General features: G+C 49.5%; 3 protein-coding genes across 13 annotated transcripts in view; all 3 read left to right on the forward strand.

Annotated features, from left to right (window-relative positions):
* Positions 1-509: 509 nt before the first annotated feature.
* LZTS3 (leucine zipper tumor suppressor family member 3) lies at positions 510-11042 on the forward strand. 6 transcript variants are annotated; one of them, XM_090286118.1, is made up of 5 exons: positions 510-685; positions 5759-5920; positions 6520-6996; positions 7322-8188; positions 8515-11042. In XM_090286118.1, exons 3-5 carry the CDS (start codon positions 6538-6540, stop codon positions 9211-9213), a joined length of 2025 nt encoding a protein of 674 aa, XP_090142244.1. In that variant the 5' UTR covers positions 510-685; positions 5759-5920; positions 6520-6537; the 3' UTR covers positions 9214-11042. The 6 variants fall into 6 exon arrangements, with proteins under 6 accessions (XP_090142244.1, XP_090142243.1, XP_090142242.1 ...); XM_090286117.1 differs by lacking the exon at positions 510-685 and adding an exon at positions 1286-1398 and having other exon boundaries at positions 5759-5945; XM_090286116.1 differs by lacking the exon at positions 510-685 and adding an exon at positions 1286-1398 and having other exon boundaries at positions 5759-5942.
* A 2132-nt stretch (positions 11043-13174) lies between these two features.
* FASTKD5 (FASTK mitochondrial RNA regulator 5) lies at positions 13175-25904 on the forward strand. 2 transcript variants are annotated; one of them, XM_090286121.1, is made up of 2 exons: positions 13175-13242; positions 23180-25904. In XM_090286121.1, exon 2 carries the CDS (start codon positions 23368-23370, stop codon positions 25663-25665), a length of 2298 nt encoding a protein of 765 aa, XP_090142247.1. In that variant the 5' UTR covers positions 13175-13242; positions 23180-23367; the 3' UTR covers positions 25666-25904. The 2 variants fall into 2 exon arrangements, with proteins under 2 accessions (XP_090142247.1, XP_090142248.1); XM_090286122.1 differs by lacking the exon at positions 13175-13242 and adding an exon at positions 15316-15378.
* UBOX5 (U-box domain containing 5) overlaps positions 13178-26645 on the forward strand; it is a 34185-nt gene continuing 20717 nt past the window's right edge. For 3 of the 5 annotated variants that reach the window (XM_090286123.1, XM_090286126.1, XM_090286127.1), the window contains exon 1: positions 13178-13242. The gene's annotated coding sequence lies outside the window, so the exon portion shown is untranslated. Of the gene's footprint in view, positions 13243-15317; positions 15379-23736; positions 23801-26645 lie in introns of those variants that run through there. The other 2 variants (XM_090286125.1, XM_090286124.1) reach the window with 2 other exon arrangements.

The raw sequence follows: 26645 nt of genomic DNA on the forward strand, positions 1-26645 counted from the left end.
AGGCCAGGAGATGGGAAGGCACATTACATTTTTCCTTACATAAAGAGGAAAATAAAATGATTTGTCATTGACTAATAATTTGAAATATAAACTGTATTTTTATTTAGTAAGCTTACAGGCAACCACCACCAGGAGAATTAAAAAAAAAAACTGGCTTTCTACCTTGCAAAACACTATAGAAGATAAAAGCAAATATGGAAAGATTCAGAATACAAGAGATAGCAGAAGTAAAAACTGTAAAATAGGATGACATAACCAAAATAATCAGCTATAACAGCAGAGATACAATGGGTTGAATCTCAGCCAGAGTAGAAGCACTGAGGATTTTTCGGGCAAACCCCTGGTACCTTCAGGCTTTTGTAAATGCTGAACCTTAGGTCTGGCTTACTTTCACGCCCTATTTAAGGCTAAGACCCCAGTTCCAGGCAGACCTCTTCCTCCAGGCAGTCCTCCCGAGCCACCAGAGGTGGAATGAGCACTCTCCGCATAGAACGCCGCACGTGCATGCGAAGCTGATGCTGCGGGTTGGGGAGGAAGTCTCCACCTCACTCTCTCACCCCAGGGTGCAGCGTGCGGGACGGAGCCGGGCCTGGTCCCAGGTGCGGGGCACAAGGTGAAATCGCTGAAACCCTGCCGGACTGTAATGTGTATCTTTTTCCTCGTCGCCTGCCTTTTCCTCCAGACGGTGAGTATTCCCGAGCAGCAAATTTCAGATCGGCTCGGTTTGCTGACGGCTGCAGTCACGGCCTCTGGAAGCCTCCCACACACCCGCCTGTCGTGCCGTCGCCCGGGTGGGTCTTCCCACTGCGGAGTCGGATCCACCCGTGACAGCTCGCCCCGCCCCCACCTTGCAGACTTTCAGGGTCTCAAGGTGTCCACTGGCAGGCCGCGTCAGAAGAGCAGGAGCTGGAGAGAAATGGGGCTCCGGGCTCGGCGTCGGGAGCCCCTTCCCCAAACCAGAGAGACTCCTCCCTGTCGCCAAAGATGCGGGGTTCAGGGAGGGCGTGGTACCACTGAATTTGCTGGAGGGACTGGGGGCTGATTCCAAGGGGCTTGGCGGGTAACAGGTGACGAGCAGGGAAGCTCGAGGCTGACTTGCGGCGCGCTGGATGGGTGAAACAGAGGGGTCCCAAGTGCGGGCTGGGACGCAGCGACCAAAGGGTTAAAGCACTGTGCCCCGCCCCAGCCCAGGATTGGCGGCCCTGGGGGGCGTGGCCGGAGGGCGGGCCCGCGTTTGCCGCAGCTGCGGGTGGGCGGGGCCTGGGCGGGGAGCGGGAGGGGCGCGGAGCGCAGCCGGGCCCGCGCCGCGCGCCCCGGCGGGCGGGCTTCGGGCTGCGCCAGCGAGCCGGGCCGGTGGCGTCGGTTCCGAAGACCCTGCTCCGGACCTTGAAGCAGCGAGTAAGTGAGGCAGGCCCACGCGCGGCGCCCCTCCCGGCTCCGACCTATCGCTGTGCCCTCTGCACCGCGAGGCTGGTCCAGCTGAACCTGGAGCTGGGGAGGGGGCGCGTCCCGCTGCTGGGGTCCCGAGGGGGAGGGGAGTGGAGATGAGGCCGATGATGTCATGGATGCTTCGTCGGGCCTGGGGAGAGGTGGAGGCCAGAGGGGGTGCGGCCCGGATTATGTCACCTCTTCCCTCTGCGCCCCGCCCCCCGGGGCCACACGCGTTGGTGGGGAGGTGCGGGCGGGATTTCCCCCACCGCAGAGACCCCCGGGCACCTTCTCGGGACGGCCTGTGTTCGGAGTCTCTTATCTGTGGCGCTGCGGGCCGTGGGCTGTTGGTGAATGGCGAACACCCCCAACCCCTCAGCGCGGAGACTCGTGTGTGCGCGCGTGTGTGCTGGGGGGGGGCGCTGTCAGCCCCCACAGTCTTGAAACACGAGCTTCATCAGAACCAGGATCTAGGGGATGGGCCCCCTTCCCTCATTGTCGCCAAGGAAAGATGGATCTCCCCTCACACATCCCAAACAAGAAGTTCTGGAGACCTCTGCACCCCCCAAAAGATTTACAGTACCCCCAAGCTCTTTTCTCCCTTAGCCCTTCTTTCCAGAATACCTTCCTGTTTTTTTTGTCCAGATTCATTGCCTCTTTGCATTGCTCATCACTAGCAATCCCACATATATTTTCTCTGCATCTCCTCAGTGCCAGAGCCCAGAGACCCCCAGGACTTTGCCATCTGTGCCCCCCCTGGGCACCCACTGGCCAACGCTGGGGAAGCCTCAGAGTGAAATCTGCCTGCAGTAGCCTGAGCCAAGTGCTCAGAGCAATCAGGGATGCTGTCCTGGGAGCTAGCATTTGGATTGGGCCCTGAAAGATGCAGGATGGGTACAGAGATCTGGGAAGAGGTAGTGTGTGGAGTGGAGAGGGGCTCAGGTCAGGGGAAATAGAATGGGCAGTGGGAGAGGCTTCTGAGTACCTGCTGCAAGCTCTGCTCTGGTTCTGGGGCTAAGAGGAATGCCAGGTATTTTACCCATAATACATATACTTCTTAAGATTCCTGTAAGGTAGGTGTGAGAAGCTGAAGTCAAGTAACCTGCACGCAATTCCATCTCTAACTTATACTTGGAGCTGATGCCTCCAGAACTCAATCTAGTCTATTGCACTTGGTGCTGCTCATGGAAGAATTTGGGCAGAGAAGGGACAAGATCAGCTTTGCCCTTTAGAAAGAGGCCCCTGGCAGTTGCGTGGGGGAGGGAGTATAGGGGAAGAAAAGTCAGTGAGGAGCTCCCAGCAAAGGTGCTGGCAGGAGGGGCTGCTGAGATCTTTAGGAGGTAAGTGGACAGGGCTTGGGACCTTTGAAACCCCAAGAGAAGGTGGAGGGCTCCTAGCTTTGGGAGGGACACAGGTAGGGAGAGGCTAGGTGGTCACTGTAGGTTGGAGGGACCTGCCCAGGTAACCCACAGGTAGAGTCTATTTGGTCTCTTTGTGACTGCTAATACTGTAAGTAATGTCCCAGGCACTGAGGGTTGATCGGACAGAAATAGCAGTAGAGTTAGGCAACAGGCTGTCCTCCAGGTTTTGAGCTGATGCCATGAGGCTGCCATTGCAGACCACACTCAGCTGTGAGGCCAGTTCAGGACTCAGACCCATAGACAAAGCTCAACTCAAGCATATGTCCCTCTTTGTCCTGCCAGCTCCCTGCTGGGGTTTTAAGGAAGCAAACTTGGAATTGGCAAGAGGTAGGGAATGCTTGCATGGGGTTAACCATGACAGATTAGAATGGCAAGAAACTCTTTGAGGATCGAAGATTGAGGTCAAGCTGCTTTGAGTTGGCCGTAAAAGATTCCCAGGTAAAGCACAAGTATAAGAGGCTTAGGACACACTCCTGCGACCTCATCTTCATCCAGGACTCTGGGTATCTGAGCCTGGATGGGGACCAGCCTAAACCTATGGTCATATTCTTTTTTCCTGGATCTCAGAGAAGGTACTAGTATTGCGTGCTTTACGTATTGCACCTTATAGTTTACAAAGCACTTTCCCAAACATTATTATCCCCTGTCACTCTCATGATCAACACAATCACTTCTGAGGTTTGCTCATGCCCATACCCAGGCCTCGGGCACAGCCCCCTTGCCTAGATCTCAGTCTCACTGTTGGCACCTTCCTTAGGCACATCAACACACTCAGGTTTCTACCATGTTTAATTTAAAATTAGAAAAAAAGCCTTTGGATCCCAAACTACTTAACCGACTGCCTTTGGTGGCCTTCTTTTAGCAGGGACCTCCCATCTTTCCTTCCAGACCCCTCTACTCCTGTAGAATTTCACCCACATTCTTGAAGACCCCATCTTGATCGGTGAGGCCTGCCTTCTCCTGGCCTTTTCCTAGTCCTACAATGCCTCCCAGGCTTCTGGGGCTCCGTAACCCTAGCTAGTTGCTCGGCCCCACCCACAATACCCTTGAATGCTGATGATTCCAGTCTCTATCCAGTATGTGAGAGATACCTTTCTCTGGTCTTCCCCAATGCACCTTTTTTCCCGACATTCTCCCCGTATCATGTTAAATGTGTCACACCCACCCTTTTGCCCCAGCCCAGATCCTCCCTTGCCCCCACCGCCTGAAACCCATCTGTATGAAGTTTGTCGGTTCTTCCTCCTAAATCCTGCCCAGACCTTCCCACTGGTTCCCAGCCTAGGCCACTTAGCCTCCATCCTCCCAGTCCTCAGCTGCTCCCTACACTGCACTAGGGATGATGAGAAAAGGGGGTCATGGTTAGGATGGGAGGGGGATTTCTGAGCTGAGTGGTATGCTGGGAGTGGAGGCAAAGGCATGAAACTAGGGACTAGGGCGAGGCATGAGAGGCAGGCACCTAGGGCACCAAAGTAAAGAGGTCCTCACTATTGCTGGATCTGCACTTCTCTTGCTACGGGAGGTAGGTGGTAAAGTGCTGTTCTTCACACCGAGGAAGCAGGTGCTGAGAAATGGAATTTCACAAAGGCAGTGTGGACAGGCTTGGTGTGAACTTCCAACTACCTAGGACTGTAATTCCAGGTGTGGTGGCCAGAAGACTCCTGAAGAGCAATAGTTCTGTCTGGCTCCCCTGGTCTGGTACCTGACAGGATGGACACATTAGAATTGGGCATTTGGGTAGAAGACAGTCTGAGGAGTGCTCAAGGGGCTGTGGGGTGCCACCTTGACTCCTTCACCTAAGTGGAGGAAGGCTTCCTGCCTGGTTTCTTTCTTTCTTTCTTTTTTATTTTTAGAAAGAGGGAAAGGGAGGTAGAAAGAGAGGGAGAGAATCAATGTGTGAAAGATACATTGACCGGGTGCCTTTCGCGCACCCCCAACTGGGGACCTGGCCCATAACCCAGGCATGTGCCCTGACTGGGAATTGAACCAGCGACCCTTTGGTTCGCAGGCTGGCACTCAATCCACTCAGCCACACCAACCAGGGCCCTGCCTGGTTTCTGATGGGAGCAGGAGGTAAGGGCCTGAAGGGCACCCCTGCCAGCTCTGGCACATGTATCTGAGCATCTACACCAGTGGTAGGCACTGCCTGCTGCCCCTGTCAGGCTGGATTATTCGGATGTCAGGGGCAGGCATTCCCAGGTGCAGACCTGAGACAAAGAAACCAGGAAGCACGGCCTCCTTGAGCACAGGTAACCCGAGGCTCTGCTCGCCTTTCTGGCCCTGTTCCTGTAGGCTGGCCTTAGGGGGTGGGGGTGCACGCCCACTGAGGGGCGCCAGGGACGTCTTGGTGCACTGAGAAGGGTCAAGGTCCACAGGGAGCGGGAACGGGGAGTAATCCAGGGAGTCTTCCCGGAGGCAGTGAATTCTCAGCGGGGGGCGGGGGGCGGTGAGAGGTTGGTGGAGTTAGGCAGCGCAGAATCTTCCCCCTGCGCCGCTGGGTGCGCAGGCCCCGCCCATCCCCGCCCACCTGTGGGAAAGGCAGGCCCCGAGGGAGGCTCGGCAGGCACCGGCTGCCAGCGGCATTGCGTCCTCTGCCGGGGCTTTGGGTCCTCAGCGGCCTGGGGGCCTCTGCCGAGGTACTGGACGCAGGGAGGGGGCCCTTCGTGCCAGGCCCCTGTGCAGCCCACTTGGGAAGACCTCCAGGAGGGCTCCTTGGTCACGCGCTGCAGCTGCGGTCCCCAGCGGGTTGCGGAGACTGAGGCGTGCCCGAGGTGGCCCTGAGGCACGCTGCAAAGGCACCTCCTGCCCCTGTCCCTCAAGACACCCAATCCGCTGCTCAGCACCCTTCGCCTCAGAGTGCCTGTCACGTGGCAGCTCCGCAAGGTAGGTCTTTCATTCCTCCCATTTCACAGGGAAGAAAACTACAATCCGAGATGGCTCTGTCTACCCTTCCAAAGTCTCGAAGCTGGTTCGGGCCGAGCCCCGACTACGAGAGTGAGGCACATGGCCCCTGCAGACCAGGTCCCGGAGGGTCCCAGGCTTGAGGACCTGTCGGTCCCCCACCTCTCTGACAGGCAAGGAGAGGAGCCTGCGCTGGTAGTGAGCCTCCACTTCTGCCCTTGACTGCAACACCCTAGGTTAGGGCACTGGGAAGGACCCCACCCACAGTTTTTGGATAGGGTTGGTTTCTCTCCCCACTTTAACTTCTAAGGGTCCTTCTTGGATTCAGATGCTGCTATGCCCTTCTAACTCCATCTCCCTGCCCAAGAGGTTGGAATGTAGGGGCCCAGACTCAGGGTAAAGAACCCTAAGTTCGGGAGATTGCAGTGAAGAATTGATGGGGCCACTGAGTCTGGGAGACTCACGGGGGAGGTGGTGCTGAGGAGTGGAATACAGAGCTGAGCAAAGCTGGGAGGGTATGATGTGCATGATGTCCTGGGCTTAGGCTTTGTCAGGTGGGCACAGGCAGCCCCCATTACCAAGTTATCCCTTTTACCTAGCCCCATTCCTTCACTGTGGGTGTCTGGAAATTAATTCTTGTACCTGTTTTGGGGATGGGGACACTGAGAGGTAGGGCACAGGTGTTGCTGGGCTGACTTGCCTGGTGTGATGTGGTGGGCTGTGGGGGTGGGTCTGACCGATCTGATCTCTGCTTTTCCACCTATGCCCACAGTGACCCCCTGGCTTAGTCATGGCGAAGCTGGAGACACTGCCTGTGCGCGCTGACTCAGGGCGCGACCCCCTCCTGGCCTTTGCCCCGCGGCCCTCTGAGCTCGGACCCCCTGACCCTCGCCTGGCCATGGGCAGTGTGGGCAGTGGGGTGGCCCATGCCCAGGAGTTTGCCATGAAGAGCGTGGGCACACGCACAGTGGGTGGGGGCAGCCAGGGCAGTTTTCCCGGCCCCCGAGCTGGTGGCAGTGGGACCAGCAGGGAGAGGCCAGGCCGCTACCCCTCTGAGGACAAAGCTCTCGCCAACTCCCTCTACCTCAATGGCGAGCTGCGCGGCAGTGACCACACAGATGTCTGTGGCAATGTGGTAGGCAGCAGTGGTGGCAGCAGCAGTAGTGGCGGCAGTGACAAAGCCCCACCCCAGTATCGTGAGCCCAGCCACCCACCTAAGCTCCTGGCCACTTCTGGCAAGCTAGACCAGGTCAGTCCCCAGGGCCTTTTTCTGGGGATGGGAAATAGCCCAGAGAGGAGGGTGAAGTGGACCTTTTTGGAATTTGGGTTGTAGCTACCAGGATAGAGGCTGAGATTGGAGGGTGGAGCCTTGGGGGCAAGTCCAGCTGGTGGGTCCAGGACAAAGACTTGGCTTGGGTGGGCCATGAGGTAGAGATCATGCCCTGAGTGACTCCTGGGATGGAGATCAAGGAGGGTAGAAGGTGGGACTGAAACATCTTCGCCAAAGGAAAGAGGCTGGGGTCTAGGCTAAGGCCTCTCCTGATGTCCATTTCCCCTTCCTTGCTTTTACATAGTGCTCAGAGCCACTAGTTCGGCCTTCAGCCTTCAAGCCTGTTGTACCCAAGAACTTCCACTCCATGCAGAATTTGTGTCCCCCACAGACCAGCGGGACTCCTGAGGGACGACAGGGACCTGGTGGCCTCAAGGGCGGACTGGACAAGTCTCGGACCATGACCCCAGCGGGCGGGGGTGGGGGTGGCCTCTCAGACTCAGGCCGGAACTCACTCACAAGCCTGCCTACCTACAGCTCTAGCTATAGCCAGCACCTGGCGCCCCTCAGTGCCTCCACCAGCCACATCAACCGCATTGGCACTGCCAGCTATGGTAGTGGTAGTGGCAGTGGCAGCAGCGGTGGTGGGTCTGGTTACCAGGACCTGGCAACCTCTGACAGTGGGCGGGCCTCCAGCAAGAGCGGGTCATCCTCGTCCATGGGGCGGCCTGGCCACCTGGGATCGGGAGAGGGCGGAGGTGGAGGCCTGCCTTTTGCGGCCTGCTCACCACCTTCGCCTAGTGCTCTGATCCAGGATCTAGAGGAGCGGCTGTGGGAGAAAGAGCAGGAGGTGGCAGCTTTGCGACGGAGCCTGGAGCAGAGTGAGGTGGCGGTGGCCCAGGTGCTGGAGGAGAGGCAGAAGGCATGGGAGCGAGAGCTGGCCGAGCTGCGGCAGGGCTGCAGCGGGAAGCTGCAGCAGGTGGCTCGCCGCGCCCAGCGTGCCCAGCAGGGCCTGCAGCTGCAAGTGCTGCGGCTGCAGCAGGACAAGAAGCAGCTGCAGGAGGAGGCAGCCAGGCTGATGAGACAGCGGGAAGAGCTCGAGGACAAGGTGGCCGCCTGCCAGAAGGAGCAGGCCGACTTTCTGCCCCGGATGGAGGAAACAAAGTGGGAGGTGCGGGTTAGGGGTTTGGGCCTCCCCTCCCTGTCTCCTCTTCCTTCTGTCCCTCTGGAGAAACCCAGAGCAGTAGGCCACCAAGATCACAAGGGGAGTGAAAGTTGGGGGTTGGGGCGTAAGGCACAAGATTGATTAGAAATGTCTGTGAGGACTAGAGCTGCCCCTGGGCTGGGACTGGGTCTGAGGAGAGGGCTCTGTGTGTCACTTCTGCCCAGTCTGATGCCATGGAGAAGCTTGGTACCTCTGGAACTGGATATGGGGGCTGGGGTGGGGTGAGCAGAGCTCTGCCTTCACTCTGCCTTCTCCCACCCAACCTCGCCCAGGTGTGCCAGAAGGCTGGGGAGATTTCCCTCCTGAAGCAGCAGCTGAAGGACTCGCAGGCTGACGTGTCCCAGAAGCTGAGTGAGATTGTGGGGCTGCGCTCCCAGCTGCGGGAGGGCCGGGCCTCACTGCGAGAGAAAGAAGAGCAGCTGCTTAGCCTAAGGGACTCCTTCAGCAGCAAGCAGGCCAGCCTGGAGCTGGCCGAGGGCGAGTTGCCAGCTCCCTGCCTCAAGCCGGCACTGACCCCCGTGGACCCCACCGAGCCACAGGATGCTCTGGCCACCTGTGAGAGCGATGAGGCCAAGATGCGCCGGCAGGCCGGGGTGGCTGCTGCTGCCTCCTTGGTCTCCTTGGATGGGGAGGTGGATGCTGGCGGGGAGAGCGGGACAAGGGCCCTGCGGCGGGAGGTGGGGCGGCTGCAGGCTGAGCTAGCCGCAGAGCGGCGAGCTCGGGAGCGCCAGGGGGCCAGCTTCGCAGAGGAGCGCCGCGTGTGGCTGGAGGAGAAGGAGAAGGTCATAGAGTACCAGAAGCAGCTGCAGCTGAGCTATGTGGAGATGTACCAGCGCAACCAGCAGCTGGAGCGCCGGCTGCGGGAGCGTGGGGCCGCGGGGGGTGCCAGCACACCCACCCCCCAACATGGCGAGGAAAAGAAAGCCTGGACCCCCTCCCGCCTTGAGCGCATTGAGTCCACAGAAATCTGAGCCCTAAACTGGGCATTTGGACTTTTGACAAATGCCCTGTCAAAGGCCAGAGTCCCCATATTCCCTCCCGCCATCTCTCTTCCCCTCCGCTTCCATATCCCCAGACCAAAGAGGTTCTCAAAGCAGCTGTGACCAGGTCCCTACCCTCCCTGCACTGAGTGCCCTCCTAACTTTATCACTGCCCCTCGGGGCAGCCCACTCCAACCCTCCTCCCAGGAGGGAATGGGGAGGACAGAGCGAGTGGGGACTAGGGGCCCAGGTTCCCTTTGTTGGCACTCCCTTGTTGGAGATGGAGGCAGCAGACCTGCAGTGCCATGAGGCGCCCCAGCCCCTCAATGAGTCTGGGCTGTTACTGTTGGCTACCCTGTGTCCAGTGATGCTCTCTGTGCTCACCTCCTAGGCCATGTAGCCTGAGGGGGCCTGCGTGGAGTCTGCTGAAATGGATAGACCTTGGGCTCTTGGCCTCTCTCCTTCCTGCACTATTCTCCCTCCCTGGGCAGATTGGCAGGACAAGTGGGAGCAGATGGCCTGCCTGTGGTTGAGAGGGCTACCTGCCTAGCCCCTCCCCCCCAAGGTCTCTTGGGCTCAGGCCTCAGAGCCTGGCTTGCTCCTGAGTGTGTGTCCATATGTGTGTGTTGGGGGAAGGAGGGGCTGGGGCTGGAGGCTCAGTGCCCAGGGAAGATTTGCCCTCCTGTTTCTAGGAAGGGTCACCTGGAGGCTTCTAAGCTCCCCCCCAAACACAAACACCCTCTTTTCTGGCCAGGATCCAAGGGCAGTAGCCTCACCCGCCTGGCTGACCCCACTCCCAGGGCCACTATCTGGTTCTAACTACAGCTATTAAGTGCTACCTGCCTCTCAGGCACTCCCCTCACCCAGTTCCTGAGGTCATGAGTGTCTGTGATGTCTTCCCCCCTCCATTCTCCCAGCCTCCTGCTTTCAGCTCATTGTCCCAGGCCACCTCTTCCCCCAAACCTCACCTTTTCTTCCAGTAGAAAATTCTGCTTGATATTTGGTGCACTGCCCACTTCCAAGCTCCACTGGACCCAAGCCTGAGCCTGAGGCCCTTGTTTTGGGGGGTTGGGAGGGGTTTTGTGATTGCCTTTGAAGTACAAGGCTGACCTGAGAGGAACACTGACTCTTGGGTTCCCAGGGCCCTAAGGTAGGCTTAGGGTAGGCCTGGCATGGCCATCAGTGGGGGTTGGGACAGCCAATGTGACTCTCTCCTCTGTGGGTCCTCTCAGAGCCCATCTCCCCAAGATAGGAAGGGAAAGGAAAATTTCTAAATCACCAGCAATAAAAATTGGAGGAGGCTTGGCCCTTAGTCCTCATATTTCTCTCTTTTTCACTCTCTTCCTCCCACCCCCAAGACTAGGTTTGGGGGCAGGGTGGAGAGAGCTGGCAACTACTGTGAGCAAGTCCCCTAGCCCCTGACCAGCCTCCTCCCATGACTGGTGACTGTTTAACAAGCTGTGCGTCCCCCATGAAAACAGAAGTGTCCCTCTGTGTGGCCTCTATATCTTTGCACAGTCCCTTCTGGTGGCCCTCACCAGATCTCTGACCTGGGTTTGGGGGCCATCCTGGCAATCACTGCCCATTCCACTAACCCCTCAGTGCACCTGCCCCAGAACCTGGGCCTGGGCCAGAGGGGCAGGGGGAAGAGAAGGCATTAGTAGGAAAAAAAAAAAAAAAAAAAATGAACAGACTCAGCTTTGGGACTTCCAACCACAAAAGAAATTATATATAAATATATATAAATATATATCTCTACCATATGTGATGGAAAGACTTTGTTTTCTTTTCCCAAAGAAATAAAATTGAGAAAGCCTCTTGAGTGGCATTCTTTGGCCTGTTTGTGTCTTTGCAGGTGAGGGGGGCGTGGAGGGCAAAGCTGGAGTAAACAGAATTCCCAGAAGAGGCATGAGACTGGAGGTGCTCATTGGGCCATGCCAGGAGGTTGGCTCAAAGCCCAAGCTTCATGTTGCCCAGGAGGAGTCATGGTTCCACATCTCTGCCTAGTGGGGCCTTCCTTTCTGAATGTCACCCAAAGTGTTTCAAGCTGGTTCCAGCTTAGAATCTGGACACCAGGCTGCTGGCCGGAACGCAGATGATGCAGGATGCTAGACACAACCTGCAGTGGCCTGAGCCACCTTACAGCAATGGGCTGATGTTTGTGGGAAGAATATATAGTAACGAAGGCTGAGAACTGGTTTGTAATTAGTGGTGAGGCCAAAAAGGCAGAAGGGACCCAAGTGTGCTGCAAGCAGGGAGCCATCATATGGGTGTAAGTGCTGTCCTTTATGAGAATTTCTTCTGTCATCCTTACAAAACCCCCAATCAAGAATGTATTCTGCTACAAGTAACACAACTTGATTTATGGGACCTTAAAGAGTGGTTTAGTTTTTCTCACCTGACAAGTCTGGTAGGCATCCTAAGTGTCATAGAAGTTGGTTCATCATGGACCTAGACTGTTAATCCTCCTATTTTCCCATTCTTAGCATGTTATTCCCATCACACCGCAAAGTGGCTGCCACAGCTCCATGAAGACATTGAGGCAGCACTACTTTATCATGAAAGTAAACACTTTCCCAGAACCCTAGCAGCACATTTCCCTTTACATTTTGTTGGCCAGAACTGCCACATGCCCTACCCACTTCAAGGAAGGCTAGGACATTGAGTATCTGGCAAAGAAGAACAGGATTGCCATGGCTGCCTAGGAGCAATGTGGTTCAGCCCCTGGGGATGGGCCCTCTGCTCTCTCTAGGTTCTGCTGGCACAGACAGAGTCATAATCAACAACTAAGTGTGCCCAGGGCTGGCCCGAGTCAGAGAACCCTCTCTGAGCAGTGGTGTCAGTGGCCTGGGACCCCCAGTGTTCACACCCAGGCAGACAGTGCCCTCTGCAGAGCTCAGAAGTTGGAATGGCAGGCTTGACCCCCTCGAAGTATCCTGCCTACATTGATTTTGTCTCCCTGACGAGACGGTGCTGCAGAAGAAGTACCAATTCTCAGGTCTCCTAATAGCCCTTAAGATGAGTGAACCTGCACCCAAGGCGCTGACAAGGCATGATGACCCTGACCAGCAGCTCTCCAGTGACCCCAGGAAAGGCAGTCTGGGGCCAGGCCCTCCTGGAAGATCTCGGTGGATCCTGTTCCTTGCCTAGTTTTGCCCATACCGAATCAGGCGTGAGCCCCTACCTAGGGAGGTGGAGGATCATCCTGGCCCTATCCATCACTAACTTCTCTTGGCTGCACTTTATGATTACCTCTCTCTCTCTCCCTCTCTCCTCTCTCTCTCTCTCTCTCTCTCTCTCTCTCTCTCTCTCTCTCTCTCTCTCTCTCTCTCTCTCTCTCTCCACACACACACACACATATACATATATTTATTTATTTATGTTTTACATGTTTTATTTATTTACTTTTAGACGGAGGGAAAGGGAGGGAGAGAGGGAGGGCAAGAAACATTGATGGTCGAGAGAAACATCCATCGGTTGCCTCTCGCACGTCCCCCACTGGGGACCTGGCCCACAACCCAGTGTCCTGATTGGGAATTGAACCAGCAACCTTTCGGATAGGTTCGCAGGCCGGCGCTCAATCAACTGAGCCACACCAGCCTGGGCACATCTCGGTTTTTAAATGCTGATTACTTTTATTATACAGATGAGAAACTAGGCTTAGAGAGTTTATGTGACTTCCCAAGACCATACACCCCCCTAAATGGTGGTTGAGATTCGAACCTGTGGTTTCGCTGTTCAATTACTTCGAGTGCGGTGTGTCCATGGCGGTGCTTTACCTCCGCAGGTCCTAGATTCCCCCTGATTCCTCAATATCGTCTTTCAGTAGAAAACGTCCTTGAAAAACGCTCACAGTGTTTTTGAGCCTCGGCCGCACCCGTCATTAGCGCAGCAGCCGGAAGTAGCCGGCAGTTGGCCGGAACGGGGCCGTAAGCCCCTGGTGTAGCTGGAATTGTGCTGGTCCGACAGTCCGCGATAACGGGGGTCGGTGGTTGCGGTGCCCACGCTGGCCTGGCTCAGGTGAGTGGCAGCAGCCGGGGAGAAGGTCGCGCCGGGCGCTCCGTGCTGACCCGAGCTGTGGCCTATGCCTTCTGGCCGGCTCAGGGCCCGCACGCACCGTGGCCCGGCTCTGCGCTTTCCGGCCCGAGGGGCGGGGAACGCTCTAGGGAGAACCTCGGAGACCCCACTCAGGAGTTCTGTCACCTTGGGCGAGCGGCTTACCTGAAGCTTGATTTTTCAGCTGTGAAACAGACAGCTGTCGTGAGAATGTAGTGAGATGCACCTCTTATCATACATTAATGTGCCTGTGGATTACTTGGGAATCTTGGAGATTCCGATTCTGTAGGTCTGGGGTGAGGCCTGGTATTTTTCGTTTTCTAACCAGCTTCTAGGTCAGGCCGATGCCGCTGCTCCTCAGGCCACAGTTTGAGCAGCAAGGCCCTACAGTGTTTTGCTTAGTGCCTGGGACGGGGTGAGTCTTAAGTAGACGTTAATACTATATATATATTTTAAGAGGCTGGTTTCATAGGCCTAAGGGTAGTATTGATGTCCCGCTCCTATTTTTCTCTCCAGGAATAAGACGAAGAATTTCGTTTTCTCTTTATGTACAAAGCATGACACAGCTCTTCTGTCCTGACTCAGGAAGGTTTGGGTCCTCTTTATACCAGCTAGGTTAATCGATCTCCTGAGGTAATACTTCATTGCTCGCTCACTTGTAGACCCTTGGACAATGCTTCATCCTGTGGAGCTGGTGGGCAAGTGTGTTAGCACCAAATGGCTCCTGTTTCGTGCTTCAGTAATTTGTTGCTGTGATAATCCAAATTCATGTTTCTGCATTTTGGCCACACTTTGAGTAGTTAGAACAGCTGCCTTTCCAGAACTAGATCCTTCAACTCACTGCTCTGAATGGCTTCGGGAAAGCTCTGGGATGAATTTACTACTGTCTGATAGACCAAAATAAAACCTGAAGACTCAGTGTCGTATAATACAGCTGAGAAAGTGAGGCCTTTGGCAGTTATGCAGGTCTAATTTGTTAGTTTGGGTTTCTTCCCCATTCATTGTTTTATTTTTCTGTTCCCCATTAAGGCCTTGCTTGTCATTCATCATGCAAATAAGTCAGCTTTGATGTCAAAAGAATTTTGAAGTTCCCCCTTCACTTGTCTGAAATACTATATTGTGTGGCCTTGCAAATCTAGGAAAACAGATTTAAAACCAAGTTTTTCATGGAGTTAACAGTGATAGGTACTTGGACCATTTTGGAGGGAATTTTTACACATAACTGTGGGTACAGATACATCTCTTTACCTGCCTGGATTTTGTCAGTCCTTTAGTAGTCCCATTTAGATGGGCTAAGAGAATATGAGTTTTTGCTCTTTGTCGTAGTCAGAAATTTTCTAACAACTGAGTCTTATCAGACCCTTTAAGGAAAGTGGCTGTAACAGAATCATCTGTGGTGCCTTATCAGACCCTTCTTGCCATTTTGATAGCAGAAAAGCAAGAGGGCTATGAAAGCTAAAAAAAATTTTTACAGGTGATTGTAACATGCTGTTATCTCTCCGATACACATGGAAACGAGAACGAAGTAAAGGGGATGGGCCGTTAGACTTAATTTTGGTTTGACTTAGCTCTGTGGGTAATACTTCTCTTGACCTAAACATCTTTACACTAGTGCTTTACCTTCATAGTAGTTGACCCCCGTCTTTGTAGGCAGTGCTCCTGTGTGGGAATAAACGCAGAAGAGTCTAGCCCAGTTGGCATCTGCATTAACATCTAAGGGTTCATACTATCAGCCTCTAAACCCTCAACATGGGCTTTAAAGCTTTGAGACTCTTGTCAGGAGACTCCAGCACCTAGAAAAAGTTAGTTTTTTAAATTCTTTGGGTTGCCCAATAAATTATTTGCTAAGATAAGAATGGGTTCTGAAGTATCCATTTATTTGTGGTAATTTTGTCAGGACACAAGAGGGTTAAACCTTTCTAGCAGAAAGATCAGAAATCAGAATTAAGGGATGAGATCTGGTAACTGGTAAATTGAATATGCTGAGGGTGTTATATACTTAATCTACAGTTAGCATGGCTTCCTTCCTCCACCTGACTCTTCTAACTTCTGGACTGTAGGTTAAAACAAAGCTCAGACCTGTGCCTGGAAGGTAGAAAGGTAAGATTCCCGCTTCTATGAAGTCACTTGATTCAGGGTGCTTTGGGCAGTTCCTTTCAGAACAGCCAAGCACCAGGGGTCTCTGAGGTTCCACTCTGGTTCATAAGGACCCCTAAATAGGAGGTGGGGAGCAGGGTGTACTTGGGTACTTAAACTAGGGAGGGGAAGCCTGGCTGGTGTGGCTTAGTGGACTGAGCGCTGGCCTGCGAACCAAAAGGTCACTGTTTCAATTCTTGGTCAAGGCACATACCCAGGTTTGTGGGCCAGGTTCCCGGTTAGGAGTGAACAAGAGCCAATTGATTGCTGTATCTCTCGCACATTGAGGTTTCTCTCCCTCTCTTTCCCTTCCCCCATCTCTCTAAAAATAAAAATAAATAAAAAAAATAAAACTAGGAAATGACTTTGTGAAATGATGCCACATATCTTTCAACCTTAATAGAAGGCATCAGGAGTTACTGGGCATCTCACTGTTCTCAGCTTTCTTATGGATTCTCTGGGTGTCCTTAACTAAGGAGGAACTGTCTCTCTCAGCTGTGTTTTCTCTACGTGGGCAACACATCCTTGCCTCCTTTTCTTCCCACATTTCGCTCTGTTGGCTGTGTATCTTGTGTTTCTTTCCTTTCCTTTTCTGCAGTATTTGAGACCCAGCTTCTGAAGTGGTTATATTTCATGGTATGGTTGTATTTACTTAACACTAAAAATTCCATGATGGCAAAGTAAGTAGCTGTTGTTAGCTATTTTCAGATTGGTTCTGCATGTTTCTAAGATTTATTTTTGTCATAATTTTGCCTATTCTGTGGGCATCTATAAAGAAGTTATAATACAGTAGGAAGTGCTTGCACTGGAAATAACTTTTCAAAATTTTCCTTGAATATTTTTTAAGTATATTTTATTAATTATGTAGTTACAGTAGTTACAATTTTTTCCCCTTTTCTCCGCCCAGTACCCCCCTTCCCTCCAGCAATCCCACCCCCCTTAGTTCATGTCCATGGGTTGTGCATGTAAGTTCTTTGGCTTCACCCTTTCCTATGTTATTCTTAACTTCCCCCTGTCTATTTTGTACCAACCAATTATGCTTCTTAATCCCTGCACCATTTCCCCATTTCTCCACCTCCCCACTACCAGCTGATAACCCTCCAAATGATCCCCATACCTATGATTCTGTTTCTACTCTGGTTTGCTTAGTTGGATTTTGTTTTTATTTTTTAGATTCAGTTGTTGATAGTTGTGAGTTTCTTGTCATTTTAGTGTTCATAGTTTTGATCTTCTTGTTCTTAAATAAGTCCCTTTAACATTTCATATAATAATGGCTTGATGATGATGAACTCCTTTAGCGCTACCTTGTGTGGGAAGCTCTTCATCTGCCCATTCCAAATGATAGCTTTGCTGGATAAGAGTAATCCTGGTTGCAGGTTGCCTTTCATCACATTGAATACTGCTTGCTAGTCCCTTCCTGCCTGCAAAGTGTCCTCTGAGAAATCAGCTGATAGTCCTATAGGCAACCCCCTGTAGGCAACTCTCCACCTCTCTCTTGCTGCCTCCAGGACTCTCTCTTTTATCTTTCACCTTTGGCATCTCAATCATGGTGTGTCCTGGTGTGGTCCCCTCTGAGTCCAGCTTGCCGGGGACCCTCCGTGCTTCCCGGACCTGTATGTCCATCTCCTTCGCAAAATTTGGGAAGTTTTTCTCATTTTTTCAATTCTTGCTTCCTCATTCTGCACTGGTTGACTGTTTTTTTTTTCTTCCTATATTCCAAATCATTGATTTGAACCCCGGTTTCCTTCCCTTCACCATTGGTTTTGTGTGAATTTTCCTTCGTTTCACTTAGCATAACCTTCATTTCTTCTCTTATGCGTTTGCCGTACTCAAGCATATCCATCAAGCCTGTGAGCATCTTCATCACCAGTGTTTTAAATTCTGCGTCTGTTAGGTTGGCTATCTCCTCATCTGTTAGGTTGGTTATCTCCTCATTGCTTAGTTTTCCCACAGGAACCTTGATCTGTTCCCCGTGTTGGGCCATACTTCTCTGTCTCCTCCTTCTGACAGGTCCTCTGTTTGTCCCCACGTCCCAGGTAAAGCTGTTGCTCCTGTTATGTTGTAAGAGGCGGAACCTTAGGGATTCATCAGTACAGGGCGACCTGTTTCACCAGGTTGTGGCGCTGTATGTGGGGGAGGGGTCCGAGAGGGAACAATGCTGCCTGCCCAGCACTCGCCCCTTTTCCAGACACATCTCCCACTTCCGCACCGGACTGGCGCCCCTCTAGCTGCTGCCCTGTCCGTCGTTCCTAGAGTGGGCGGATCTACGGATGTTCTAGGACCTTGGGGGCCCTTTTAAACAAGCAGACTCTGCTGAGAGACCAGCAGTTTCTGCCTTCACCCCAACCCCCACTAGTCTGCACAGTCAGAAGCAGTGAGGCTTGATTTTCCCCAGTGCTGGGACTGTGAGCCGCGAGGGCCGGTGAGGAGCTGGGATAGTTCCCCAGGTGTCCCTCCTGACTTTTTAAAATGTGTGACTGCGCTTTCTGCCGGCCTGCTGCTGCCGCCACCACACCGTGTCCTCTCTGCCCCCGCTCCGCTCTTCCTACCTGTCTGGATGAGTATTTCTTCTTTTTATCTTTGTTTGCTGGATTTCCATGCAGTTTGATTTTCTGGAACTTTTGGTTGTTTCTAGTTTTGAGGTAGTTGTATTTCTTCTTAGTTGTGGAGGGAGATGCAGCGTGTCTGTCTACACCTCCATCTTGGTTGGAAGTCCATTTTCCTTCAATATTAAGGTTACTTTCTCTGTCCACTGATTGTCTTCTTGAAGAACACTTAAATTTCGTGTTAGCTCATATATTTTGTAAATTTAATTTTTGTCAAAGGTATACACAGATATGGTTGATTGACCCCTGCATGTGCCCTGACTAGAGATTGAACCCACAACACTGGTGCATTTGGGTGATGCGCCAACCAACTGAGCTTCCTGACCAGAGCTAAACTGGTTACTCCTTACGTCTGCTCACAGCTCTAGTTCTGGGACCTTCTGTCATCATTGTCCTGAGGTTTCCCTTTGCTTCTCTCATAGGTTGAACCCTAAATTCTGAATCCCATCTCTCTCTTCCCAACTTTCAGGTTTTCAAATGTGATAGCTCTCTTTACTTTGATACTGGGGCACCCACTCCTTTATGTAGATCTCCCTCTTTCAGGTCTTCTCTTTGTTTGTTTGTTTTTTTGTAAGTAGTATAAAATAACCGTTGTGATCATTAGGATCCCAGACTGTTAGAGGTAGGTGGGACTTTTGACTTCATCAGGCTCTAACCCTCCAGCTCCCTGGCACCCTTAGATTGTTCACTATCTTCCCCATTTCCCTGTCTGGAATCTGACTCCTGCCTCTCCAGTATACCAGCAATGTTAGTTTTGGAATGAATCAGACAATGCTTGATGTCAAACCCCACTGTGTGCCTTGGCTGTGTAACCTTCAGCAGATTTTGTAATCTTGTGAAGTCCTCTTTTCCTCGTCAGCAGATAAAACCTACTTTACAGGAACGTTGTAAGGATTGGAACGAATACAGATAAAATAGCTCATACTAGGCTTAGAACAGAGAAGGCCCTAAGACAGTTGTAGCTCTTGTTATTTCCATTTTGGGACTTAGCCTGCATTTTTACAAATGAAAAAGAGCCACATTAATTAAAAACATGGGTTCTACACCAGTCTGGCATTGATTTTCTCAGAAATGATTTTTGTTAATTTTAAGACCATGCATAGTAAATTTAGTAACTATTGTTAGGTAGTATTAATTGAAGTAATTTAAATGCACTCTTAAAATTATATAATTTATAAAGGTTTTTGTTAATTAATCCATATAGTCTCTGTATTAACACTTTTAACCCCAATAAAAAGGGTAGAAAAGTTAATTTATCAAAGATACAACAAAGCCTCCCCCACAAAGAAGCTGTACAGCTACCTTCCTTTTATATAAGTGTATTTTAGGTGATGGCACTCACCTGTGTTCTATTTGTTCCACTGATATTTGTATGTATGTTGTCATGCGTTGGTGCCTGCTACTCACTTAATCTGTAAACCAGCCTCCTTCTGAGTGAACATTTGTTTTGGTGTTTTTTTCCCCCCAGTTTTTTTGTTTAGCTAGCACAGCTGTTTTTATAAACACGTATTTTTGTCTTTATTTTTTATTGAGGTTATTTCTTCAGATCTAGTTCCCCAAGATGAGATGAAGGACTACAGATTTGAATAGTCTGTCTTTAGTTGCACATTGTATTGGACTAAATTTACATTCCAGAGTCCAAAATAGGTCTTAAAAGCTCTGTTCTGTCAACTGGAGAGTCCCATTATTTGATCTCTCTTTTGTTCCCAACATGCCTGTGCTACAGTATTGAGAGTCCTAGTGACTATTTTGAGGCATAAATCTTCAATCATCATCTAAATATTAAAAAAAAAATTAAGTATTATTTTTCTAGCGTTTTCTAATTTTAAAAAAGTTGGCCATCTGCATTCATAGGAATAAACAAATGGTCTATAATAAACTTTCTGTAAAGGGCGAGATAGTAAGTATTTGATGTTTTGCAGGCCAGATTTTTTCTGCCACAATTGCTCAATTTTGCACCTCTAGCAAGAAAGCAGCTAAAAAGAGCATAATGAATGGCCTATGTTCACATAATACTTTCTTACAAAAACAGGTTGGAGGGCTAGATTTGGGCCACAGTTTGCTGATACCTGGTCTGTGGCATCTGGACCTATAGATCAAAGCTTGGTGTGCAGAATGGATCCACAGGCCATAGTGGAGAACCAAGTGTATAATGATTTTATGTGAAAAAAATCTGCTCTGGTTCACAAAGAAATTGGAGCACACATTCTGCCATCGAAGAAGCCTTTCTAGCTGAGTTACCAGAACAAATCCACTAACCTGTCCTGTGGTCCCCTGGTTCTTATGCTATGGGCTCTGGAAGGAAGGGGCTGATGGGAGGCGGGCAGGCATTTCAGAAAGTCATTCTGCTTCCCTCAGAACCCTCAAGGGATTTTCTGCCGCACCAGCCCTATCTGGTTCATATCTCGGCAGCTCAAGTCTCCCTGGATTTTGCTTGTCAGATTTTGGCATTTCTCAAGTGGAAGGAAAGACAAAAAGCATTTCAAGAAAGCAAGGGTACAGCAGAGCCTGTTTAATAACCTCTCCTGCTTTCTATCATGGGAGAAAAATGGGACTTGGGCTTCTCACAGGCCGGATAATCAACACCTGACTCACTGGAAGCGTTGCTAATCCACTGCCTCCAGCTTGCATGTCAGCAGGGCAGTGATGAGCATTGGTATTCCCTGCACCTTGAGCCCAGCCTTGAGAACCATTTTGCTTTCCACCCATGAATTGACAGTGAACAGGACCTTGGCATTCTGCCCTCTTACACCAAAATGAGTGAGTTTTTGAGTATACTTCCCAATGGCATGACTACTCTGCAGTTGTGTTTCAAACTCTGTTATAAGCCTCCTGGAGAGGAGAATAGTCATCTTCTAACAGGTACAGGAACAGCATTAGGGACACAATTCTGTAATCAAAGTTTTGTATTTTGGGAATAGGGAGGATTATTTTGAGTGTAATTAATTAAACTTTACACCAAATCCCACGTTTTAGGGTTTTTTAAAAGTATATTTTATTGAGTATGTTGTTACAGTAGTTCCAATTTTTTTCCCCTTTGCTCCCCTCTGCCCAGTAGCCCCCTTCCCTCCAGCAGTCCCACCCCCCCTTAGTTCATGTCCATGGGTCGTGCATATAAGTTCTTTGGCTTCATCCTTTCCTATATTATTCTTAACACCCCCCTGTCTATTTTGTACCAACTGATTATGCTTAATCCCTGCACCATTTCCCCATTTCTCCCCCTCCCCCCTTCCTGCTGATAACCCCCCAAATGATCCCCATACCTATGATTCTGTTTCTATTCTGGTTTGCTTAGTTGGATTTTGTCTTTACTTTTTAGATTCAGTTGTTGATCGTGAGTTTGTTGTCATTTTAGTGTTTATAGTTTTGATCTTCTTTTTCTTAAGTCCCTTTGATATTTCATATAATAATGGCTTGGTGATGATGAACTCTTTTACCTTTCCCTTGTCTGGGAAGCACTTTATCTGCCCTTCCATCTAAATGATAGCTTTGCTGGATAGAGTAATCTTGGTTGTAGGTCCTTGCTTTTCATCACATTGAATACTGCTTGCCAGTCCCTTCTTGCCTGCAAAGTGTCTTTTGAGAAATCAGCTAATAGTCTTTTTTTTTTTCTTAGCTAATAGTCTTATAGGCACCCCTTTGTAGGCAACTCTCCACTCTCTCTTGCTGCTTTTAGGATTCTCTCTTTATCTTTCACCTTTGGCATTTTAATCATGATGTGTCTTGGTGTGGTCCCCTCTGGGTCCAGCTCGCCCGGGACTTTTCATGCTTCCTGGACTTGTATGTCTGTTTCCTTCACAAAATTTGGGAAGCTTTCCTCCATTATTTTTCACATGAGTTTTCAATTTCTTGCTCTTCCTCTTCTCCTTCTGGCACCCCCATGATTCAGATGTTGTCACTTTTAAAGTTGTCCCAGAGGTTCCCAAGCCTCTCCTCATTTTTTTCAATTCTTCTTTCCTCATTCTGTACTGGTTGACTTTTTTTCTTCCTTATGTTTCATCCTTGATTTCAACCCCATTTTTCTTCCCTTCACCAGTGGTTTTGTGTGAATTTTCCTTTGTTTCACTTCACATAGCCTTCACTTCTTCTCTTATGCGTTTGCTGTACTCAAGCATATCTGTTAAGCCTGTGAGCATGATTGTCACCAGTGTTTGGAATTCTGCGTCTGTTAGGTTGGCTATCTCCTCGTCACTTAGTTCTCCCATTTGGCGCCTTGATCTGTTCCCTCTTTTGGGCCATACTTCTTTGTCTCCTCATCTTGACAGGCTCCTGTGTTTGTTTTCCACTTTTTAGTTTTGATGTCAGCATTGCAGCTTTTACCTGCTTTCTCATTCTCCACTTGGACCTTTATGCGTAGGTCAGAGATAGAATAGGCTGCTCACTTTTGTTTCTAGCTTTCTTTTTTTCTTTTTTAAATTTTTTTTTATTTATTGATTTTGGAGATGGGAAAGGAGAGAAAAAGAGAGAGAAAAACGTTGATTTGTACCAGTTATTTATGCATTCATTGGTGGATTTTTTTTTTAAAAAAATTTATTTATTTGTTTGTTTATTTATTTATTTATTTATTTTTAGAGGGGAAAGGAGAAAAAGAGGGAGAGAAACATCACTGTGTGGTTGCCTCTCACTTGTGCCCCAACTGGGGACTTGACGTGCAACCTAGTCATGTGCCCTGACTGGGAATTGAACCAGCAACACTTGGCTCGCAGGCTGACGCTCAGTCCACTGAGCCACAGCAGCCAGGGCTCATTGGTGCATTCTTGTATAAATTCGCAACCTCGGTGTATTAGGACAACCCTTGAACCAACTGAGCTACCTAGCCAGGGCTTCAGCTTTCTTTGTGAAAATCCCCCGTCTTTTCCTGTTGGAAGTTAGCAGAGCAACCGTTTCTTCTCTAACATCAATACTTTCCTTCTACCATAAAGGAAGTTTGTCTAGAGGTTAGAGGAAATCCAGAAAGAAATCTGGTTTTGAGGTTTTCTTGTGTCTTTATGCAAGTCACATGGAGTTTATCCTTGATGTATGTGGTCTGTGGTTGGGGCATTCACTAGTGTTGAACTTAATTAAGTGGAGAGCAAAGTTTTAATCCATTTCTTAAAATGTGTAAATTTTGGTATTGTGATAGGTGGAAGCCACTTATTCTTCATCTACCCTTTTTTCAGTATCTGGCACCAATTCTGACCCAGTCATTTGTGATCCATGACTCTTGTGATATGCCGAAGATTTCCAGGCAGTTTCTGTGGAACGCCTCCCCGTCCAGCTCTAATCAAGCACCATCTAAACAAGAAATTGCCTGGTCAGACCTGTGAGGACTGTTCTGATTGCCAGAACGATCAGTACTGACACCAGGATGGCAGCAACTCTCAAGTTACTAAAATCTTTAGGATATCGAGCATTTTGCAATCCTTTTGCCTACAGTGCAACCCAAAGTGTGGCATATTGGAATGTGGGAAGCTGCACACAGCACAGGGGACAAGACCCTCCAGAACACAGTGGTCTCTGCCATCCTGCCAAAGAAGTTGAGAACATTCGTTGCACCTCCTCTTCTCGGAGGATCCTGACAACCAGTGGCGCCCTCCTGAGTTTGAAATTCAACAGAGCTTCTGCCTCTAAGGCCAGCACGTTGAAGCCAGGCTCACCCAGGGCCATGAAAGTTGATGAAGAGGATCTAGAAGTTTTTGATTCCTTTGAAGACCCCCGAGCTTTCCTACAGCTAAGACCAGAGTACCAACTTCACAGCTATAACAGATCTCAGCCTTGTCAGCCCCTGTCAGTTTCAGAAGGTAAACTGATTTTGCACAAAGTCACAGTTTATCAAGATAATCTCCAGCCTCAGATCATTGCCGATTATTTCTGGAAGCTGAGCTCTCTGCCTGCAGAGCAGCATCCTATTTTGCTTTCCAGTGCCAGTTTTGCTATGCTCTGCCAGCTGAGTGTGAAAAACATACAGCTCTTTGATACCCCAGATCTGATCAATATTTTGAAAGCCTTTGTCAGTTTAGGAATCCCTCATTCCCATTCAATGCTAGATGTGTATGAAACCAGATTTTGCCATATGGTATGGGATATGAGTCTGGATCAACTACTATTGGTGGCTGACCTCTGGCGGTACTTGGGCCACAGAGTACCTCGGTTTTTAAAAATCTTTTTTAGTTATCTTAATTTGCACTGGAAAGACCTATCCTTGTCCCAACTGATTCACTTGATTTATATTATAGGTGAAAGTCGTCAGGTACCCCAGGACCTAATGCAAAAACTGGAATCATTGATCCTCAAGTATATAGATTTTATCACTTTAGAGGAAGCTGGTACAATCTGTTTGGGGTTCTTTAAATCAAGTAGTAGTCTCTCAGAATTTGTCATGCGGAAAATTGGGGACTTGGCATGTGCTGACATGCAGCATCTGAGTAGTTATGCCTTAGTGAATATTCTTAAAATGTTCCGTTTCACTCACGTGGATCATGTAAATTTCATGAAGCAATTTGGGCAGATTGCTCCTCAGCGAATTCCTTCCCTGGGAGTTCAAGGTGTCATGCACCTGACTCTTGCCTGCTCTGCCTTACGCATCCTGGATGAAGGGGTAATGAATGCTGTGGCTGCTTCTTTGCCTCCTAGAGTAGCATACTGTCGAAGTAAAGATATTGCCAAGTTTCTGTGGTCATTTGGAACTCTGAATTATAAGCCACCCAATGCAGAAGAGTTTTATTCTAGCCTGATAAATGAGATTCACAGAAAGATGCCTGAGTTCAACCGATACCCAGAACACCTGCTCACTTGCCTACTGGGTCTGGCATTTTCTGAGTACTTTCCAACAGAGCTCATCAATTTCGCTTTAAGTCCACAGTTTGTCAGGTTAGCTCAGCAGAGTAGTAAGTTTGAACTCACTAAGGAGCTGTATACACTTGATGGTTCAGTTGGCATTGAGTGTCCAGAATACAGAGGCAATCGTCTTAATTCTCACCTTCAGCAAGAGGGGTCAGAATTACTGTGGAATTTAGCTAGGAAGGATATGACCTCAAAGCCTGAATTCCTGGAAGCTCTCTTTTTACTTGAGACCATGTTGGGTGGGCCTCAGTACATCAAACACCATATGATTTTGCCTCATACCCGATCTTCTGACTTAGAGGTCCAGCTTGATGTTAATATGAAGCCATTACCATTTAACAGAGAAGCCACACCCACTGAAGATGTAGCCAAATTAAGGCTCATGCATGTGGGAGTCAGTCTTACAGATGATTTGATGAATCAGCTACTAAAGGGGAAATCAGGAGGGCATTTCCAGGGGGAAATTGAGTCAAAGACTGGACAGCAGCCCATGGAATTAGAGAAGAAGGCAGCCATACCCTTGGGGGCCTCCCTTTGCAATGTGGCAGACAGATTGGGGGCCATGGAGATGGCTGACCTGCACCGGCCAGCCTGCATGCAGGCACCACAAGTGAAGCTGGCTATTCAGTTGACAAACAGGAACCAGTATTGCTATGGCTCCAGGGATCTGCTTGGCCTGCACAATATGAAGAGGCGGCAGCTGACTCGGCTTGGGTACCGTGTGGTTGAATTATCCTATTGGGAATGGCTCCCACTACTGAAACGAACTCGCTTAGAAAAGCTTGCATTCCTCCATGAGAAAGTATTCACCTCTGCCCTCTGAAGGGCCTTGGGCATTTCTGCTCATAAATGCTATAGGTATGCACTGTAGTAGGTGTTATGAAACAGTTATAAAAGCCAGAATGTAGGTTTGTGATGAAGTGATCTGTTGGAGACTTAATTGTACTCTTGTTTGTGGCAGATTGAAAGTAGTGTGTGCTATTGCAAATTAATTGTAACCTGGTGCAGTTGTACAAGTTGCTGCTAATTTGTACAGGTAAATAATAAACATCTTAAAATGTCCTATTTTCAAATAATTTCTCAATTTTTTCTCTGTTTACCAGCCTTATCTCACAGTTATTCTGAATTTTTAGGATAAAAATATAGTCAGACTTTGTCTAAAGCCAATTTTTAAAAATTTGTTTTTATTTACTTTGTTATAAAATAAGAATCTTATACAACTTCACTTACATTTCAGGATTTTCCCCCGTGAATGTTTTTTCTTCACACTTCCAAAATTAAAGTCCTTCTTAATCTTTGTTTTTTAATCCTTATCCAAGGACATGCTTATTGATTTGAGAGAGAGAGAGAGAGAGAGAGAGAGAGAGAGAGAAACATCCATTGGTTGCCTCTTGTACACACCCCGATTGGGGACCAAACCTATAACCTAGGCATGGGAATTGAACCTGCAACCCTTCTCCAACCAAGTGGACCACACCGGCTAGGGCAGGTCCTTCTTACTCTTGTAGATTTGGTTAGTTGTTCTTAGTTGCTGATGCTTCCTGCTTTAAAAAGTCATTTCAGAATTAGTGAGCTTAATATCTTCCCCATGGCCCCCCTCTCTTCTTCATTTATACTTCTTTTGCACCTCCTGGAATATTTTCTCCCTAAAATTGAACTTAGAGAAGTATAATTATATGAGTGCCTGTTGGATCAGTGGTTCTTAAAAATACGATGACCAGGCAGAATATTTTTCATGGCAAGTAGTTCAGGTGAAAAGGAAACTTATTACTGCGCATAACAGGAGGTCTAGTGGGCTTCAGG

This window comes from Furipterus horrens, unplaced genomic scaffold, assembly GCF_987537825.1.
Source record: "Furipterus horrens unplaced genomic scaffold, mFurHor1.1.pri manual_scaffold_8, whole genome shotgun sequence".
In the NCBI taxonomy this organism is placed as follows: domain Eukaryota; kingdom Metazoa; phylum Chordata; class Mammalia; order Chiroptera; family Furipteridae; genus Furipterus; species Furipterus horrens.